We start from the raw sequence: 19,463 nt of genomic DNA, 5'->3' as shown, positions 1-19,463 counted from the left end.
CGGAGGGTCCAGTCTCCTCCCCACATACTGGCCTGGCCTTACCTCCACCTCAACAGGAAGACCCGAGTTCCCTATGCTCTTGAGAGAAACTGTTCTTTATCAGGGGTATGCTTTTTTAAAATACATGCGCCTCGTCCACATTCCCAGCGCTTGGGCAGGTATCTTTAAAAAAAACTCCCTAGGAGATTCTGATATACACTCCTGGTTAAGAAGCACAGGTTTAGTGTACCTTCTATGCTCCTCAAAGGTACATAGCTTTCCTGATCATAAAGCTGGCTGTCCCAGTGAAGTTTTTTCATGCCACATTGCTACACTCTATCCAAAAGAATAAGCAATAATGCCTATAGCTAGCCTGTGAAAAGCAGATAAAAAAAGAATGGAGAAATCTGTATCTGTTCATGTGTGCTATTCTATCAGACTAGAAAGGTATGAACTTGACTTTAAAGAGGAATTTTCCTACAAGCTTAAATACTCTAGATTCAGAGGAATCTGGAAAGCTTCTGTGGACTCAGAAAATGGCAACAAGAAAAAAAGAGATAAATATCTTAAACCTCAAGAGAATTGCTTTGAATGCACTTTTAAATTCTGACAGAACTTGCCATGTCAAATAACACATATTAATGGCATTGCTGTTTCCATAATACAGAGCCCAGATCTGCTAGAGAAATAGGAGGAACTGTTTTGTTGGGACCCTGAATATCATGGAAGGATTGCAGTTTTATTAGGTACACTCTCCTACGCTCCTTCAGAGAGTCTCACTGAGCTCAGAAGGCTAATGTCGGCGCAGAAACAGAGCATCAGGATTTTTGCTCATAGTTACAATCAACACAGTGAACTCTGTTTTCACTTAAAGGTGGTCACATTAGTGGACTCCCTGAAAACTACTTGTTTCCCCAGTAAGCCTTATGTTGAGGTATTTTTATTTTGTTTAAGCAATGCATCTCATTACTGCTTGAGAACCTTAATGTCTTCTGTCTTTAGTCAAGTTTTAACATAAGTAAATACAAATTTATAGTGTGGAAACACTGGTCAATCTGTAAAAAAATAATTTTTTTTTTTTTTTTTTGGGTTTTGTTTTATCTGCATAGCAGCTGTTGGCTACAATCAGTGGGCAGGCATGTGGATTTCTCCCTTGGACTTCTCAACATAGTCTTAATTCATTTCCATAAAGCTCCCTGGCATCAGCTATTGAGAGTTCATGATTTACTTCTTAATCACGTTAACCCAAGAAAAAGGAGTCTACTCTCCATCCAGACCTATGCATGTAAAGAAAAAGAACATATATATATATATATATATATATATATATATATATATATATATATATATATATATATATAGTAGGGACATGGCTATTAATTCTCTTCTTACAATACTGCTTTCCTCTGTTCTCATCATAGTCAAAAGGTTCTACTAAAACAGCTACTGACTCATCATGTGGAAGAAATGCTTGGGAAACACAAATAATAAAATTTATATTTCAGCTCTGAAACCAACATTGAGCCACAAGGGCCAGGTCAAGATGACGGCACATTTCCTTTGTAAAAAGGAAGTGAAATTAGTTCCTTCCCACCTGCTCGGTCTCTTGCTTGTATCTATCTGCACGTTCCTCGATGGATTTCTTCTCTGACCGAGTTTGTTCCAGGTCTTTCCGGAGCTTGGCAACTTCTTCCTGTAGACTGAGAACCCGCCCTGCGGCAATCTTAGCCTCCTCCTCGCTTAGCTGAAGGCGTTCTAAGTCACTTCGTAGTTTCTCAGTCTCAGAGTTGTATATTCCTTCCAGATGGGTCAATTTCTCCATGAGGCATTTGTAGTCTTTGTTCTTTAAACACACACAAACAGTAAGTAAGTAGACATGCCATCAAATGTATTTACTTAGAAAACTGGGCTTATTCATCACAGTCATGTTATATCATCATAATGTTACAGTATCTAACCAAAATTCTAAGCACAACATTTATAGTAACATAATCAATACTCTCTTAGTGATATAGAGAGAGAAGAGAATAGACAGCATTATTTCTGTTTTACACAATGAGCAACATAGGTGTGATTTTTCTCTTAGCTGCAAGGCGAGTTACCAGAGGAAATTCTTAATTTCCTGATTCTTAATCCAAAAATAGGAAAATCTATACTTGCTTTTGAAAACAAATCATTGTGCTACTAAAAGTCATGTGTTAGCCAGGTGATGCATAAGAATGATAAAATGGCCTCAAAATCACAAATTTCTTACAGATCTCTTTGTTTACTACCTCAAGCTCCTCCTCACACTCAGAAAACATTTCTGATGAACCCTATTTCATTGTGGGCTTTTTTGCCCTATGCAGTATTTATGTAGTACTAATTACCTTTGTATCATTTGCATGTGCTAAAATATTACTTAGTAACTATCTCTAAGAAACCAAACTTTTATCTCTGCAAACAGGCTGTAGATTCCTCAGAAGCATGGACATCTTACTGCTTCTTTTGTCACCTCAATGTTAAACAAGTCACCTGTGAAAGGAGCATTATACTACATGCAAATGACTGGCAGTGACGAAAGAGCTTGGTGAAGTATAAAGTACACTATGGCTCTTAGTCATAAAGGTCTGGAGTGTTAGTAAATCTGGTTGTATTCTCAAAAATAGTTTCCTGCAGTGATACTCTTACCTATGAACTCATCACTATTTCCATTCTCATTACTGTCATTATTATTTTACTTTTCTGCTAAGACCAAAGGGTAAAGTCCAGGGGAGACACCGCTGACCACAATCCCAGTGGGCTTCTTTAGGCATGCTCACTTTCAGGGTCCTGTTCAAAACACACCTGTTCATCAACTTTGCGCTGCAGCTGCATGATCTTGTTCTCCATGCCGATGTGGAGTTTCTTATAGCGCTCCACGGAGCGGGCCTCAATCTTGAGCTTCTTCAGCTCGCGCTTGGCTATCATCCGCCGTAAGCAGCACTGAAGGTAGATGATGGCATGCAGGCTCCTCTTGTAGTAGGTGCGAGCCAGCCAGCCTCGGACCCACTTCTGAATGATGACTGCTTTGTGGTCACGGAGTATCTGCAGAGAAAGGTATGTACAACATCAGACTCTAGACTAGACTCAGGGTTCAATTCTATCAACCTATGACTCTCAGGCTGAGAAGCCATAAAGCGAAAGACACAAAAGTTGAAGTAACAATGTAATATGAAGATTGTACATATAACAAATATATGCAAACACAAAATTGTTCTACAAGGGGATCTAAAAAGTAGACTTTAAAGGTATATTTAAGAAACAGAGAATACACTAAGCATGTCAAACTCATGGCAGGCAGGTCACAGGCCTTGTTTAAATAAATGAGGCTTGCAGCCTGGCGGCTGCGCGTTTGACATGCTTGGTGTACACACAGAAGCTATCTAAATAAAAGGCACCAGCTTACTAAAAGGCAAACAATTCTAAAAATAAAGAAAAAACACACTAGGTATCCTATTGGTGCATGATATCTGTCGCAACAGACGATCCTCTATAAAGTGAACAGACTTGGCACCCTGTGAATTACATGCTATTAAAATAAAAGACTTGGCCACCACCCTTACTGCTGATACCATCTCACTGTGCATTAGATCTATGCTTCTTGAGGACATGGAATATGGCCAGTAAGCTGGCTGTGGAGGCCAACAGTTGGAGTATTGCAAAGTTTATTATTAATTTATTGATTTTTTTCCAGAAACAAACAAAAAATGACACTGTTGGTTGCCCTATTTGAGGAATACTATTCTAGTGAGGATTTCCCATTGCTGTTTCAAATGTAACAGGAACCCACTTATGGGAGTCAAAGGTAGTAAGGATAAAGCTTTAAAAGGAAAGCTAAAAGTAAGATAGAGGGAAATAAATCTTAATTTTGATTTTGTTACACTTTCTAAATAAGAAGATATTCCCCTAAATTTATAAATAACTTATAACAAAAGATCGCCTTATAGGAAGAATTTCTTATCACTAAGACCATCAAGCAGAGATTGTCTAGCCCTGGCTGGTGTTGCTCAATGGTTAGAGTGTCAGCCCACACACTGAAGGGTTAAAGATTTGATTTCCAATCAAGGACATGTACCCGGGTTGCAGGTTCGATCCCCAGCCCTGGCCAGGACATGTGCAGGAGGCAAACAGTCCATTGATGTCTCTCTCTCTCTGCCTTTATCTCTCTCTTTTTCTCTCCCTCCCTCTCTTCCACTCTCTCTTTAAAATAAAAATGGAAAAAATACCCTCTGGTAAGAATTAACAACAACAAAATGCAGAGATTTTCTAAACCAAGTATGTCAAACTTGCGGCCTATAAGCCGCATGCATTGTTTATTTGGCTCGTGTTAGCCTTTGAGTTTGACATGCTTGGTCTAAACAATTTCCAGGAATGATGGAAAAGAAAATCTTGAAATTAATAAAGGGTGAACTATTAAAACATTCTAAGGTCCTTCTTTGATTTTATAAACAACTCTTGTATGATATAAATGATATTTAAAGGTATGCACTCAAGTGATTACTTACTAGTAATTATTAGTGATTATTAGCACTTATTAGTAACTAGAGGCCCAGTGCATGAATTTGTGCACCAGTGGGGTCCCTCGGCCTGGCCTGTGGGATCAAGCCGAAACCAGCTCTCCAACATCCCCCGAGGGGTCCTGGATTGCGAGAAGGAGCAGGTCAGGCTGAAGGACCCCACCAGTGCACGATCAGGGCTGGGGAGGGATGCAGAAGGTTGGCCAGCCGGGACGGGATCGTGGGAGGGCTCCAGGACATCTCTGGCCCGTCTTGCTCAGTCCCCATCAGCTGGACCCCAGCAGCAAGCTAACCTACCGGTTGGAGCATCTGCCCCCTGGTGGTCAGTGCAGGTCATAGCAAGTGGTTCAGCGGCCTTAGCATATCATTAGTACATTACACTTTGATTGGTTGAATGGATGACTGGACGACCAGACACTTAGCATATTAATTTCGGCTTTTATTATATAGGATTTTTACAAATGAACACAATGTATCTCTTATGAAACTTTCTAAATGTAAACATTTCTGGCCTGGCCTGCCTGGCTCAGTGGTTGAACATCAATCTATGAACCAGGAGGTCAGGTTTCAATTCCTGGTCTGGACACATGCCCGGGTTGTGGGATCCATCCCCAGTGTGGGGCGTGCAGGAGGCAGCTAATCAATGATTCTCATTGTTGATGTTTCTATCTCTCTCTCCTTCTCCCTTCCTCTCTGAAATCAATAAAAATATATTTTTAAAAAGATTCTAAAACCATCTATTCAAATAGATGGCAGTTTAATAAACTCATTAAAACAATAGTTCCTATTTTTGGGTTATGGACCTGAGAAAAACAATGAAAACAATGCATTCTAGAGGATACAGTGAAGAAATAAGTGGTTAAGTATTAAACCACCAAATACAAAATAAGCCTAAGTGCTCAGGAGACCTTTGCCAAGTCAAGGCTCCCCTTCAGCTGCTTATCTATTAATGCTAAGACAGTCTGCTTTCCACTGAGTGCAGTCACTGTGCATCACGCTGCAGTGAGGTCCCATCCTGAGCCCTCCCCGAACATCATGACCCCAAGGGAGCCTCTTGTCTTATCCTGATGACTAGTGACCAACTGGATAAGACTCAGTAATGGCAAATTTCAGACTTTCAAAGTCAAGCAGCACACAGTGGCAAAGCTATGAATGTTAATTTTCCTATTCCATTTCCTTCTCTCCATGTAACTTCAGACATTGGTCCATTTCTGTAATTTCAGTCAAGTGGAAACAGTATATAATTAGATCTTCCATTTGCAATCTCATCTCCATTAGTGAGTTAGAGATATTAAACAATGTCTCCTCTCCCTTAGATTCCCAAGCCATAAGAAGGGGAAGCCTGGACTGGAAACACCGAAAACACGGCCCAAAGAAACACTAGTGGCCTATACATGAGCTGGCCTCTAACTGCCACTCCCATGTGTCGTCAGTTGGAGCTGAGCAGGCCAGACACTGCTACTGCTCAATCAATGGCCTCAAAACCCAGTTCAGATGATCCTGAGGAGAGTCGTCAAGAAAACGGAAGTGTAACCAGTTTGGTGTATCTAAAAGTTGAATAAGGCGTCTCCTTCCCCTGAAAGCTCATGCTTGTAGAGAAAGAACACCAGAGAATAAAGCCAGCATGAGCAGAAAGAAAGAGCTAGAGTAGCTATTCTCAAATTTTCTTCAAAACACAGCCATTAAATATTCTCATTCAAGCCTCATTAGTTTTTCATTTTTCTTTGTTGTCTAAAATTACTTCAAAATAAAGTAAAATACATACATGAATAGGGCTTAGGCCACCCTCACAGACTGCCTGTGATTAGAGACCTATCCCTCAAAGCACTCTATTGATGCTTCTTCTTCTTCTTTTTTTTTTAAATTAAATCTTTATTGTTCAGATTATTACATTTGTTCCTCTTTTCCCCCCCATAACTCCCCGCCTCCCAGTTACCACCCCACCCTCCGCCCTCACTCCCCACCCACTGTCCTCATCCATAGGTGCACGATTTTTGTCCAGTCTCTTCCCGCATCTCCCACACGCCTTTCCCCCCAAAGAATAGTCAGTCCATTCCCTTTCTATGTGCCTGATTCTATTATGATCACCAGATTATTTGTTCACTTGATTCTTAGATTCACTTGTTGATAGATGTATGTTTGTTGTTTATAATTTGTATCTTTACCTTTTTCTTCTTCTTCCTCTTCTTAAAGGATACCTTTCAGCATTTCATATAATACTGGTTTGGTGGTGATGAACTCCTTTAGCTTTTCCTTATCTGTGAAGCTCTTTATCTGACCTTCAGTTCTGAATGATAGCTTTGCTGGATAAAGTAATCTTGGTTGTAGGTTCCTGGTATTCATCACTTTGAATATTTATTGCCATTCCCTTCTGGCCTGCAAAGTTTCTGTTGAGAAATCAGCTGACAGTTGTATGGGTATTCCCTTGTAGGTAACTGAGTTTCTTTCTCTTGCTGCTTTTAAGATTCTCTCTTTGTCTTTTGCTCTTGGCATTTTAATTATGTGTCTTGGTGTGGTCCTCTTTGGATTCCTTTTGTTTGGGGTTCTCAGCGCTTCCTGGACCTGTAAGTCTATTTCTTTCACCAGGTGGGGGAAGTTTTCTGTCATTATTTCTTCAAATAGGTTTTCAATATCTTGCTCTCTCTCATCTTCTGGCACCCCTATAATTCTGATGGTGGTACGCTTGAAGCTGTCCCAGAGGCTCCTTACACTATTTTCGGATTCTTTTTTCATTTTGCTTTTCTGGTTGGGTGTTTTTTGCTTCTTCGCATTTTGAATCTTTGACTTGATTCTTGCGCTCCTCTGGTCTGCTGTTGGGTGTCTGTATAATATTCTTTATTTCAGTCAGTGTATGCTTAATTTCTAGTTGGTTCTTTATCACAACATCGAGGGTCTCATTAGATTTCTTGAGGATCTCACTACATTTATCAGCGGTCTCACCAGTCTTTTCGAGGGCCTTACTAAGTTTATCGGCAGCTTCAAAACAATTCTTGAGAGACCTTAAAAGTGTGGTTTTGAGCTCTATATCTTCCATTTCTGACATTTGCGTCCTGTTTCTTTGTCTCCGCATTTTTTTATCTTTTCTTGGTGCACCCCCTAGTGGTCTTTGTGCGCAGTCTTGTTGTAGTTAAGCCTTGATTGTTGTCGGCAATACCGGGGGTGATTTGACCTCCAGGCTAACTGGCTATGAGAGTCAGCTGTGTCTGCAGTGGGAGAACTTCTGTGCTGGATCTCTAGGGCGGTGCTAATCTAGCGTTTGCCTGAGGCTATCTGGCAAATGGCTCTGCGCAGGGCTTGGGCGGGGCGGGTCCCCGGGGATCTACAGGGCGGGCTGGAGTGAGCAGTTATGGCTGCTCTCAGTTCTATCCCTAGGGGCTCTGCCTCACAGAGTCCCAGCAACTGCTGCAAACCTCAGAGAGAAAGCTGCCTTCGAGTTCCGACCGAAGCCAGACAGTCCCACTTCTCCTGTTTGAGTCTGGGTCCCTGGAGACACGCCAGGATCTGGAGCTCAGCGTCTGAAACTCCCTCCCGATTGAAAATAACAACCTCGACCTCCGCCGCCAGCCCGCTCCGCGCGCACTCCGCACCTTAGTATTTCACTTCAGCACTGCGCCTCCTCTGAGTCTGGGTATGATATTCTCTTTCCTCCTAGTTGTAGAATTTCCACTCAGCCAGCCTTCCTGTGGTTCTGGATGATGTCCGTTCCGTCTTTTAGTTGTATTTTTAATTGGTTGTTCGAGGCAGAAATCTCCTGCGTTAACCTATGCCGCCATCTTGGTTTCTCTATTGATGCTTCTTCTACCAGTGGTGCCCACAGAACTCTAAGATCTACCAGTGGTTCTCAACCTTCCTAATACCGCGACCCTTTAATATAGTTCCTCATGTTGTGGTGACCCCCAACCATAAAATTATTTTCGTTGCTACTCCATAACTGTAATTTTGCTACTGTTATGAATCGTAATGTAAATATCTGATATGCAGGATGTATTTTCATTGTTCGCGACCCACAGGTTGAGAACCGCTGAATTCTAGACTGTATTTCTGGCTTGTTAGGAATATATCATGAAGGACAAACTCAAAACCTTGCCAAAATGAAAGAGAAGAACCTTTCAACTAGATCATATATTGTCAGAGGTGATGATTAAGATTAATCTGGTGCCCAGCCAGCATGGCGGCTCAGTGGTTGAGCATCAACCAATGAACCAGGAGGTCACAGTTCGATTCCCGATCAGGGCACATGCCCAGCTTGCGGACTAGATCCCCAGTGTGGGGCGTGCGGGAGGCAGCCGATCAATGATTCTCTCATCACTGATATTTCTATCTTTCCCTTCCTCTCTGAAATCAATAAAAATATTTTTTTAAAAATTAATCTGGTGATTCATTATTTTTGTCATGTTGATTATTGCCAGATATAAAGATTATTTGTCAAAAATGCTCAGAACATCATATTCTAGTCAGTACAAGTTTAACCACATTAATGTTTTTTGGTTTTTTTAAATATATTTTATTGATTTTTTATAGAGAGGAAGGGAGAGGGATAGAGAGTTAGAAACATCGATGAGAGAGAAACATTGATCAGCTGCCTTCTGCACATTCCCCACTGGGGATGTGCCCGCAACCAAGGTACATGCCCCTGACCGGAATCGAACCTGGGACCCTTGAGTCCGAAGACCGATGCTCTATCCACTGAGCCAAACCAGCTAGGGCCACATTAATGCTATTTATCTCCTTTTCACTACAGTAAATTATTCCAAGGTTTTTCATTCTTGGAACAAATTTCCACACATATGTCATATATTCTACCTCTTCAAAGCTCACCACAGTGAGTTAAATAGAGGCCCCCAAAGATATCAGATCCTAATCTGTGGAATCTGTCAATGGTACCTCATTTGGGAAAGGGGTTTTTGCAGATGTGATTAAGCTAAAAATCTTGAGATGAGGAGATTATACTGGATTATCCTGGTGGGGCCTAAATCTATCACAAATATTCTCATAAGAGACAGACAAAAGAAGGGAAGTTAGACACACAGTAGAGATGATGACGTGAAGATGAAGGCAGAGATTGGCCCTAGCCAGTTAGGCTCAGTGGATAGAGCGTCGGCCTGCGGACCAAAGGGTCCCAGGTTCCATTCTGGTCAAGAGCATGTATATTGGTTGCACGCTCCTCGCCAGTCTGGGCCCTGGTCAACCAATTGATGTGTTCCTCTCATATCAATGTTTTTCTGTCTTTCCCTCTCTCTTCCATTCTTCCTAAAAAAATCAATGGAAAAATATCCTCAGGTGAGGATTAATTAAAAAAAAAAGGGGGGGCAGAGATTGGAGCGATATGGCCACATATACAAGAAATACTGGTAGCCATCAGAAGCTGGAAGAGCAAGGGATGGATTCTCCCCTAGAGCTTCAGGAGGGAGTACAGCCCTGGCAACACCTTGATTTTGGCTGATACTCATTGTGAAATTTTGACCTCCAGAACTGTGAGAAAATAAATGTCTATTGTTTTAAGCCACCAAGTTGATGACATCTATAGGAAACTAATACACTAAGATTTCTTCACATTGCATTGTCAAGAGGGATAAAAAGGGGGCAAATTTTCTTTTTCCATTGTCTTGTTAATTAAATATATGCACTTATTTAATATTATAAAATATGCTTCAATTGTTGGTTGTCTCCATATGCCTCCTATGTCCATTGGAACCTCTGTGGTGTACAGATGTAAAATTTGATTAACATTAATGGAATAAATAAAGTTGAAAATAATGACTCACCTTGCGATACCTATTTCTGGCCAAGTAGCCTCGTAAATAAGACTGAAGAACAATAGTGGCAGCTCGTTTACTTTTGTACTTCCTGTGGACTACATACATGCGCCAGTACTTCTGGATGATGGTTGCTGCCTTAGTTCTGCGCAGGAACTTAGCATAGCTGACCAAAGAAAGAAGCGATGCATTTGTTAGTAATCAGAAAAACCCAGGAATATATTTTGTAGAGACTTAAAGAACCAATATCTTCAGCATAAGTAGTACCTCCACTGTATTATTCTAGTAATATACAATATTAAATCAACATTCGTATTTCTTATATTATAGCAATTTATAGTTCCCCCAAATATTTTTTATTCATTATTTTATTTAAGCCTTCCTGATCATGATGTCCCATATTACCTGATTTTACAATAAAGAGAATGAAGCTCATAAAGGTTCATTCTTTCTAGGACAGTGCTCATTACCCCAGGTTATGTCCCCCTTGCACAGCAGACTGGCTGTACACAGTAATCTCATACTTACTCATCACTAGCTTTCTTAAATCCACCCTTTGCTAATGTACAATATTTTTCAAACTCTTTCTGGGCATAAATTCTTTTTTTTTTTTAAATATATTTTATTGATTTTTTACAGAGAGGAAGGGAGAGAGATAGTTAGAAACATCGATGAGAGAGAAACATCGATCAGCTTCCTCCTGCACATCTCCTACTGGGGATATGCCCGCAACCCAGGTACATGCCCTTGACCGGAATCGAACCTGGGACCTTTCAGTCCGCAGGCCGAAGCTCTATCCACTGAGCCAAACTGGTTTCAGCTGGGCATAAATTCTTTATCATTAATTCATTTCTACTGATATTTCTAAATTAAAATTATCCTAATACATAATCACACTGAAGTATAGTTCTAGAAAGACTTTCACAGTTTATTGCTCCTGAAAACTTCTCAATGGAGTCATTATTAACTAGCTCATATTCATGACTGTTTTAGTTTACAGATAACTTCTTCAAGCCCATATAAAAATATAAAAAAATAAAAGATACTGAGGACATGAGCACACAATAATTTGTAATTATTTTGAAGATGATTCTGAATAAATCATAAGGGTGAGTGAAATTTTTTTCTATTTAACAAATGATTTCTATTTAAAAATAACAAATGAACTGTCTTATGAGTTCATTTGTTATTCCTTGAATCTAAGAAGAGGTGAGGTATTGCCTTCTCATACTGGGTGACCACTCAAAACTGTCCTGGTTTGGACAATGAATCAGATGAACTGTGCAATCCTTAGGAGCCGTGAGCCAGAGTGGAGGGTCCCCAGGAGACCTACCATCGGGCCTGGTAGCCTCGCACATATCTCTGCACAGTGATGGCTGCCTTCCGCATGCGCAGGTACTTCTTCCGCTGCAGCCACCCTCGGATTGTCTTCTGGATCCGAATGCAGGCAGCCCTCAGCTTGTCTGCCCTCAATTTTTCTAGATAGGCCACTTGACCAGCACGGAAGAAGATCTTTGTCTTACCAAACTGGTATTTGTCCTTGTCCTATTTTTGGAAGAAATTATAAATTCAGAAGTTGAAATAATGAACATATAAATAAAACTGTAAAAGAGAAAAAATACATCTAAAAGCAGAATCAGTAAAGGGATGAATCTATTAGCTAAAACTTGGGCTACAATTAACTAATGGAGCCAGATTTTTGATCTTATGCAAGTTGAGCAAATAGAAGGGATTTTAAGGAAAACTGCAGTTTAAGAGTGATTTTCTAGATTATTCTACCTGGAATTATTATCTGAGGCCAAAACCTTGGTTGTGGGTTATAGGCAGCTATTATTTGCTTGTTTGTATTTTAAATATTTCAAGGAAATGGAGATGCTGACACTCCCTCTGACTGACTCAGGCTGTAAGGATTACATCGGGCTGTGTGTTCCATGTGAAAGCTGAAGGGACAAAAACACCAGTATAAAGAATAAGGCAGGAAGCAATGCACACAAAATAAAAATTAAACATAAAAACTTCGTGTACTCATATTAAGAGAGTTAAGTTTCTTGTTATATCTTTGCACTATCAATAGTATCTGAAAATAAATACATAAAACCCTATAAATTACTTGTACAAATTTCAAAATTCCTTTTACAAAAATATAACCACTTATATTGTTCATTTACTTTTGATAATAAGCAGAGCTGAGCAGTAAACACAGACATATATGCAATTTTTGGTCCATTACACTCTGATCCACCTTATTTGGAAGCCTGCAATGGTTATTCTCATACAAGGGTGGAATTTATTTACAATCATCACTAATATAATCTGTGTGAAAACAGAAAATTATTTTTTAAGATATGTTTTTATTCATTTGAGAGAGAGAGAGAAAAAAACAACAACAAACATCTATGTGTTGCCTCCAGTATGTACCCAGACTGTGGACTGAAATGGCAACCTGAGCATGTGCCCCGATTGGGAATTAAACCGATGACCCTTTGGTGCAAAGGACGATGCTCAAACAACTGAGCCACACTGGCCAGGGCAACAGAAAATTACTTTTCACTGTAAGCAAAAATCTCCTATCTTGTACATAAAATCAGAAATCTCCACATAAATCTAAAATTATTTCAATTTTAATCAATAAAATTTACATAGGAAGCCTAGCTGGAGATATAAAAAGAGCTAAAAAGTGGTTACTTTTCCTTCTCCTGGCCTGATCTCAGCTTCCCCCACTCCACCCACCAGCCTGCACTCCTCAATTTGTAACCTACAAGGCCCTGAACCAGGTCTGGATGGGGAATTGGGGGTGGGGTGGGGTGTTAGGCATAGGACGGTCCTTACTTTCTGCTCTGCTGTCCCATCTGAACACAGGTTAGAAAGGAGTCAGGCCAAACTCAGAAAGTTCCCAGTTCTTTTACACATTATTAAGAAAGTGGTCTTACATCTTCCAAAGGGGGGAAAAATGTTATTATTACAAAAAGAAGAAATTTCATTTAGTTAATTATGACTGCCTCAGAGTGAGATAACCCATCTAAACTAGTGTCAAACAAGTAAAAATACTTTTTAAGATTTTTCATGAATCTTAAATTCTCCATGACCTAGATTAGTGGGCCCCAAAGTGTAGTCCTCAGAGCAGCATCAGCATCACCTGGTAACTTCTTAGAGATGCAGGTTGTTAGACTCATCCCAGACCTACTGAGTCAGAAATTCCGGGGGTGGGGCCCAGCAATCTGTGTTTTAACAAGTCCTCCAGAGGACTGATGCATTTAAAGTCTGAGTACACCTTAGTTTGGAATGCAAGACTCACCAAACACCAACCTACATTTCTTAGGGATTTCCTTACTGTCCCACAGACTAATCTTATACTGCAAAGAAACTACATTAATGTTTTCTGAGCAAACTCTATGGTTTCCTACTTCTTCACACCATGCTTCCTATTACAATATTCTCCTTCTACTTTTATACAATGTTATCAGTCCGACTCAAAACACAGGTCTTCCATGAAATTGTTCCTCCTTTACATGGCAGATGTGGCTTTGCCTTGCTGATTTCCTGTCTCACTCACTCAGCATTTGATAGACACTATATTATACTTATCTTTAAAATGCATTAATTTCCGAGATAGATTATGTTACCTGAGGATAAGACTTATTTTTTCTTAATCACACAGCATCTGGCCTGATATTTCCCATAAGTAAATACTAGGTACATTTTTATTGATAATGATAAAACTCTAAAAAGAATGTGACTCAAGCCTGGGTCCAGGCCTTGCCACCCAGTTTCCTGAGGAGGACCACCATCCTCACCAGTTAGCCCAAGCATGCTAAATACAGTGAGCCTTGATCTCCAAGCCAGTGTGCCCTTCATCCTCCCAGCCCTGAATAATCTGGAGTAGTGGCATTTGGATGTTCTCAGGACTTCCACAGATTATAATCACAAGGCCTTTGGCAATAATCTGTTCAGATAAAGATAAGTGAAAATTTTTCTTACTGGGATCAGGTTCTCTAATACATTCTTGCACGTCTGCTTTCTGTCACTCAGCACATCTTTTTGCTTCATTAGGACACGGTAGCGGCTGAAAAATTCTTGGTAAGTCCACCTATAAAAGAAACTCACGTCAGCTTAAAGAAGCAGGAGTTTATGTCATTAGGATCCCTTCTATTTGAAAACTGCCAAGCTCACCGTGAGGGGAAGCCTGCTGCACTGATGCGGATGGTTTCCAGGACACCACATGCTCTCAGCTGCTGCACTGCCCTTTTCTCGTCAAACCTACATGTACAAAAGAAAATCACTGCTACACAAAGAAGCCTGGCTAGAGCCGCAAATTATCCTCCTCAATCAGAGATTCTTCTGTAAAAAGCCAAATAAATACATCAGAAAAGAAAGCATTCAAAAGTTGTAGCAGTGATCAAAATGGAAAACTCCATGTGTGAGTGGGGAGGACACAATTAGCAGTAAAACTAGAGAGTCATAAACATTATCTGTTGTTCATACCACAACTCATGAAATACCAGTGAGAATATTTAAAACAAACAAAAAACCCTTCTGTAGTTTGCCCATACTCATTACAAGGCTTGGTTTGAATCACTGTGCTTATAATTCTTTAGCTCACCATACAAATTTCCTCTGGAATAAAGACTAGCCAGTTCTGAAGTTTTCTCTAACAAAAAGGACAAATTAAATATGACCCATTCAGTTATTCTTTTAAAAATATTGGTGTTCTAAAAGTTATTGGTGTGTACATACTAAGCATTTATAATGCCCACATCAATGGAAAATATTTTTGTTTTATATTAAATCTTACCTAATAATAGACAAACATGCAAATTGACCATCCCTCCACTACACCCACCAGCCAATCGGATGAGTATGCAAATTAACCCAACAAAGGTGGTGATTAATTTGCATACGTAGGTGCCCAGCGGCCTGGGTCTGGGAACATCATCGGCACCCAGGTCACTCCGAGGTAGGCCCCATGTGGGCCCTGAGCAGCCTAGGAAGGGCCTGAGCCAGGGGGCTCCTGGGCAGGGCTGAGCCTGCGATCGGAGCCAAGGGGGCCCCTGCCCAGGCCTAACCTCGGCCAGAGGCGTTAGGCCTGGGCAGGGGCCGAGCCGGCGATCGGTGTGAACTACAGAGGAAACACCTTTTTTGACCGCTCACTGGCTAAGCTCCCTGTATGCCACTGGTAATATTCTTAGTAACTTGGGTAATAAGAATTCAAAAAGGTGATTTAGGGTTCTTCCACTTCACTCCTGGAGAAAAAAACGAAGGTCCGCTGCTGGAGGGTTAAGAATGTCATATCCTGCCCTAGCCAGTTTGGCTCAATGGATAATGCCTCGGCCTGCCCACTGCACGGTCTGGGTTCAATTCTGACCAAGGGCATGTACCTAGGTTGCAGGCTCCTCCCTGGCCTGGGCCCAGGTCAGGGCTCATGCAGGAGGCAACCAATCAAAGTGTTCCTCTCACTTTGATGTTTCTCTCTGTCTTTCCCTTTCTTTTCCACATTCTGTAAAAATCAATGGAAACATATCCTCAGGTGAGGATAAAAAAAAAAGAAAGAAAGAAATGTCATATCCTATGAAAGACACATCTTGAAAATGCCTAAAGAAAGTTGTCATTTTTTCATGGTGAAGGGACTGTAGTCCGTGTTGATGAAAACACCTTGGTGGCTGCGGTGACTGGCAGTGGCTGCAGCAGTGGGGTGATGGGGCTGGTGCCTGCCCCTGATCAGCCGGGTCACCTCCCACAAAGGGAAGCCAGACTGCGGCTTAGGCCTGTTCCCCAAGGGAAGCAGGGAGCAGGCCTAAGCCATCAGTGGAACATCCCCTGAGGGCTCCCAGTATGTGAGAGGGGGCAGGTTGGGCTGAGGGACACCCCCCCCCGTGCACAAATTTTGTGCACTGGGCCCCTAGTCTTATATAATTTACTAGAGGCCTGATGCACAAAAATTCATGCACTTGGGAGGGGAGGGGGTCCCTCAGCCTGGCCTGCGCCCTCTCGCAGTCTGGGAGCCGGGGAGCGAGCCTAAGCTGTCAGTCGGACATCCTTAACGCTCTGAGGAGGCGGGAGAAGCTCCCGCCACCACTGCTGCACTCGCAGCCATAAGCCTGGCTTGTGGCTGAGCGGAGCTCCCCCTGTGGGAGTGCAATGACCACGAGGGGGCAGCTCCTGCATTGAGCGCCTGCCCCCTGGTGATCAGTGCACATCATAGTGACTGGTTGTTCTTGGTTGTTCTGCTATTGGGGTCAATTTGCATATTACCCTTTTATTATATAGGATGTTTATTTTACTCTAGACAACTGGCATCTTAACATTAAATTGACCCTAAAGGAGGAAGTAGTAAGGCCTGCCACTCACTGAATGATCACTCCTTGTACTCCCCTAGCTAAGCTCTGAGCAACCTCTCCAATCCTCTGCAGTGGTATTTTCTCAAGTGTTCTGGTGGTGATGGTGATGGTGGTGGTGGTGGTGGTGGTGGTAGATGAGGTTAGCTAGGGCCATCCTGGAGAGTGGCCCAGGGCGTGGCAGCTTCTTCTGCTTCCCACTTCCTCTGGGAAGGACTTCTTGGCAATGAGGAGGATATAACAGTTTTTCAGAATTGCCCTCCAGTCTAAGGCAAACAGCCAGAGAACAGGGTTGGCAGGGGTGTAGGGAAAAGAGCACTCCTACACTGTAGAGTAGGAGTTCAAACTCTTATCATCTTTGGTAAATGTGTCTACTCTCTGACTCACAAATTCCACTTCTAGAAATATATTATCCTAAGAAGGTAATCAAGAAAAAATACAAAAATGTTTGGCAAAAGATGATTATCATAGCATTGTTGGAATAACCTAAATGGCAATCAACAGGAAATAATTCAAATAAATGATGGTATGTCTAAACAATGGGACATTACATAGCCATTAGAATGATGATGTGGATTTTTTAATTTACTAACTGGAAAGTATGCACAATTTATTAAGATAAAAGCAGATACAAAACAGCAATTAGAGCATGAGTTCCTCCGTTTCATTAGTGTGTCTCTCTCTTGTTCTCTCTCTCTCTCTCTCTCTCTCACACACACACACACACACACACACACACACACCAGGGAAGAAATGTTGGTCACTTAATACTAGTTATCTCTCTGGGTGTAATGAATGCTTTTTCATTTATTTTTATACTATTTTATATTTTCTGGATATTGTTTTTACAATGTACACACATTACTTCTATTTTTTGTTGTTTTTTTAAACCTTTTTTCTTTTTTATTGTTGTTTGTACATACATTACTTTTAAAATTAGAGAAATTAAGTTTCTTCTGGAAAAACAAAACCACCATTCCCTCCACATATGGTAATTGACGTAGAACAAGATGTTTGGTAAAAGCAGACATTCTATGATGGTTTCAACAGTGGAAAAGTAGCAGGTATAACTTTGAGCATTTGCCAAAGTAGTGTTACCCACCCAGCTCTGGTTTTAACTAATGCCCAAATTAACAAAAGCTCAGAAAGTTCTTAAACTGAAGTAAATTCAAAATAGAAAATAGAACTATGAATGCTTGCTTAAACTCAACTTTTAAAATCTTCAGAAGGCCAATTATTGATTTGTTCTCACATTCTCAAAAAGGAACAAAAACTGAAAAAAAAAGAAAAAAAAAAAACTCAGCCAAAGAAATCTTGAGAAAGAACAACAAAGCTAGAGGCATGATGCTCTCTGGTTTTAAACAATGATACAAAACTATAGTAATTAAATGATATGACATTGGCATAAAAACAGACACATCAATCAATGGAACAGAATAGAGAGCCAGAAATAAATCTACACATATATGATCAATTAATTTGTGACAAACAAGCCAAGGATATACAATGGGGAGAGGACAATCTCTTCAATAAATGGTGTTAGAAAAACTAGATGGCCACATGCAAAAAATGAAATCGGACCCTATCTTACACCATTCATAAAAATTAACTCAAAATGGATTAAAAACTTGCTCATAAACCTAAAACCATAAAATTCCTAGAAGAAAACATAGGTGCAAAACGAATTGACCAACAAAACAAGACCCGAAGCATGGAACTGACTGACATACCTTCCATGTGGGGATGGGGGGATGAGGAGAGAGTAACCAAAGAACTTATATACTTACTAGAGGCCTGGTGCACAATATTCGTGCGTGGGGGTGGGGGAGGGGTCCCTCAGCCAGACCTGTAGCCTTTCCAATCTGGGACCCCTCAGGGGATGTCCAACTGCTGGTTTAGCCCCTACCTTACCCCCCTGCTGGCCTGATCGTCCCTACCTTGGCCCCTGCAGGCCTGATCATCCCTATCTTGCCCCACTGCTGGCCTGATCACCCTTAACCACCTCTTACTCGGCCCCCAGGCTAAGCTGCTGTCTGGCCTCACTCTGCCAGAGGTGACCTGGCCCATCAGGGGAAGGCACTGCCCCCATCACCACCTTGGCTGCCTGAGCTTTGGGCCTCGCAGTTGGGCGCGGCTGTCTGAGCCTTGGGTTGGCCCTGGGCAGCGGCAGCCGCTATTTGCGGCTTGCCTGAGCCTCAAGCCTGAGCCTCAGGCAGCCAGAAGACATCCGCCCTAATTAGCATATTACCTTTTATTAGTATAGATTAGTATAGACTAGAGGCCCAGTGCACGGATTCGTGTACCAGTGGGGTCCCTCGGCCTGGCCTGTGGGGATCTGGCTGAAACCAGCTCTCAGGCATCTCCTGAGGGTCCCAGATTGTGAGAGGGTGGTTCTTGGGTGATGCACCCCAGAACTGGGCTCCCTCCTCTCTGATTACCCGTGTGTCACCAGAGAACCACAGCTACCAAGTCACCACAGCTCTGCAGCTTCTGTGTTGAGCATCTGCCCCCTGGGGGTTAGTGTGCATCATAGCTACTGGTTGGAGCTTCTGCCCCCTGGTGGTCATTGTGTATCATAGCTACCAGCCGGTTGGCCGGTTGCTTAGGCTTTTATATATATAGGTATGTGTAGCCCACAGACATGGGCAATAGGGTAGTGAAGACCTGGGGGATGAGGGGCAGGGGCTAGGCAGAGTGGGGTAAATGGGGGTAAATGGAAGACATCTGTAATACTGTCAACAATAAAATAAATTTAAAAGAGAAAATAGTACAATAATTAGCAAATAATAATAATTTTAAAAACATAGGTGTAAGGTCCATGACATAGGTCTTGGAGATGATTTTTTGAATCAGACACC

General features: G+C 41.5%; 1 protein-coding gene across 7 annotated transcripts in view; it reads right to left on the bottom strand.

Annotated features, from left to right (window-relative positions):
- The window catches only part of MYO5A (myosin VA), a 209,533-nt gene that overhangs the window by 62,781 nt on the left and 127,289 nt on the right, over nucleotides 1-19,463 (bottom strand). For all 7 annotated transcript variants that reach the window (XM_059700947.1, XM_059700921.1, XM_059700937.1 and 4 more), the window contains 6 exons: nucleotides 14,444-14,530; nucleotides 14,252-14,360; nucleotides 11,607-11,818; nucleotides 10,283-10,439; nucleotides 2,806-3,045; nucleotides 1,574-1,822 (listed from right to left, as the gene is read on the bottom strand). In XM_059700947.1, the coding sequence (XP_059556930.1) occupies nucleotides 1,574-1,822; nucleotides 2,806-3,045; nucleotides 10,283-10,439; nucleotides 11,607-11,818; nucleotides 14,252-14,360; nucleotides 14,444-14,530 (1,054 nt within the window). The remainder of the gene's footprint in view (nucleotides 1-1,573; nucleotides 1,823-2,805; nucleotides 3,046-10,282; nucleotides 10,440-11,606; nucleotides 11,819-14,251; nucleotides 14,361-14,443; nucleotides 14,531-19,463) is intronic.

This window comes from Myotis daubentonii, chromosome 1, assembly GCF_963259705.1.
Source record: "Myotis daubentonii chromosome 1, mMyoDau2.1, whole genome shotgun sequence".
NCBI lineage: Eukaryota > Metazoa > Chordata > Mammalia > Chiroptera > Vespertilionidae > Myotis > Myotis daubentonii.
This window is presented reverse-complemented; position numbering and strand designations above follow the sequence as displayed.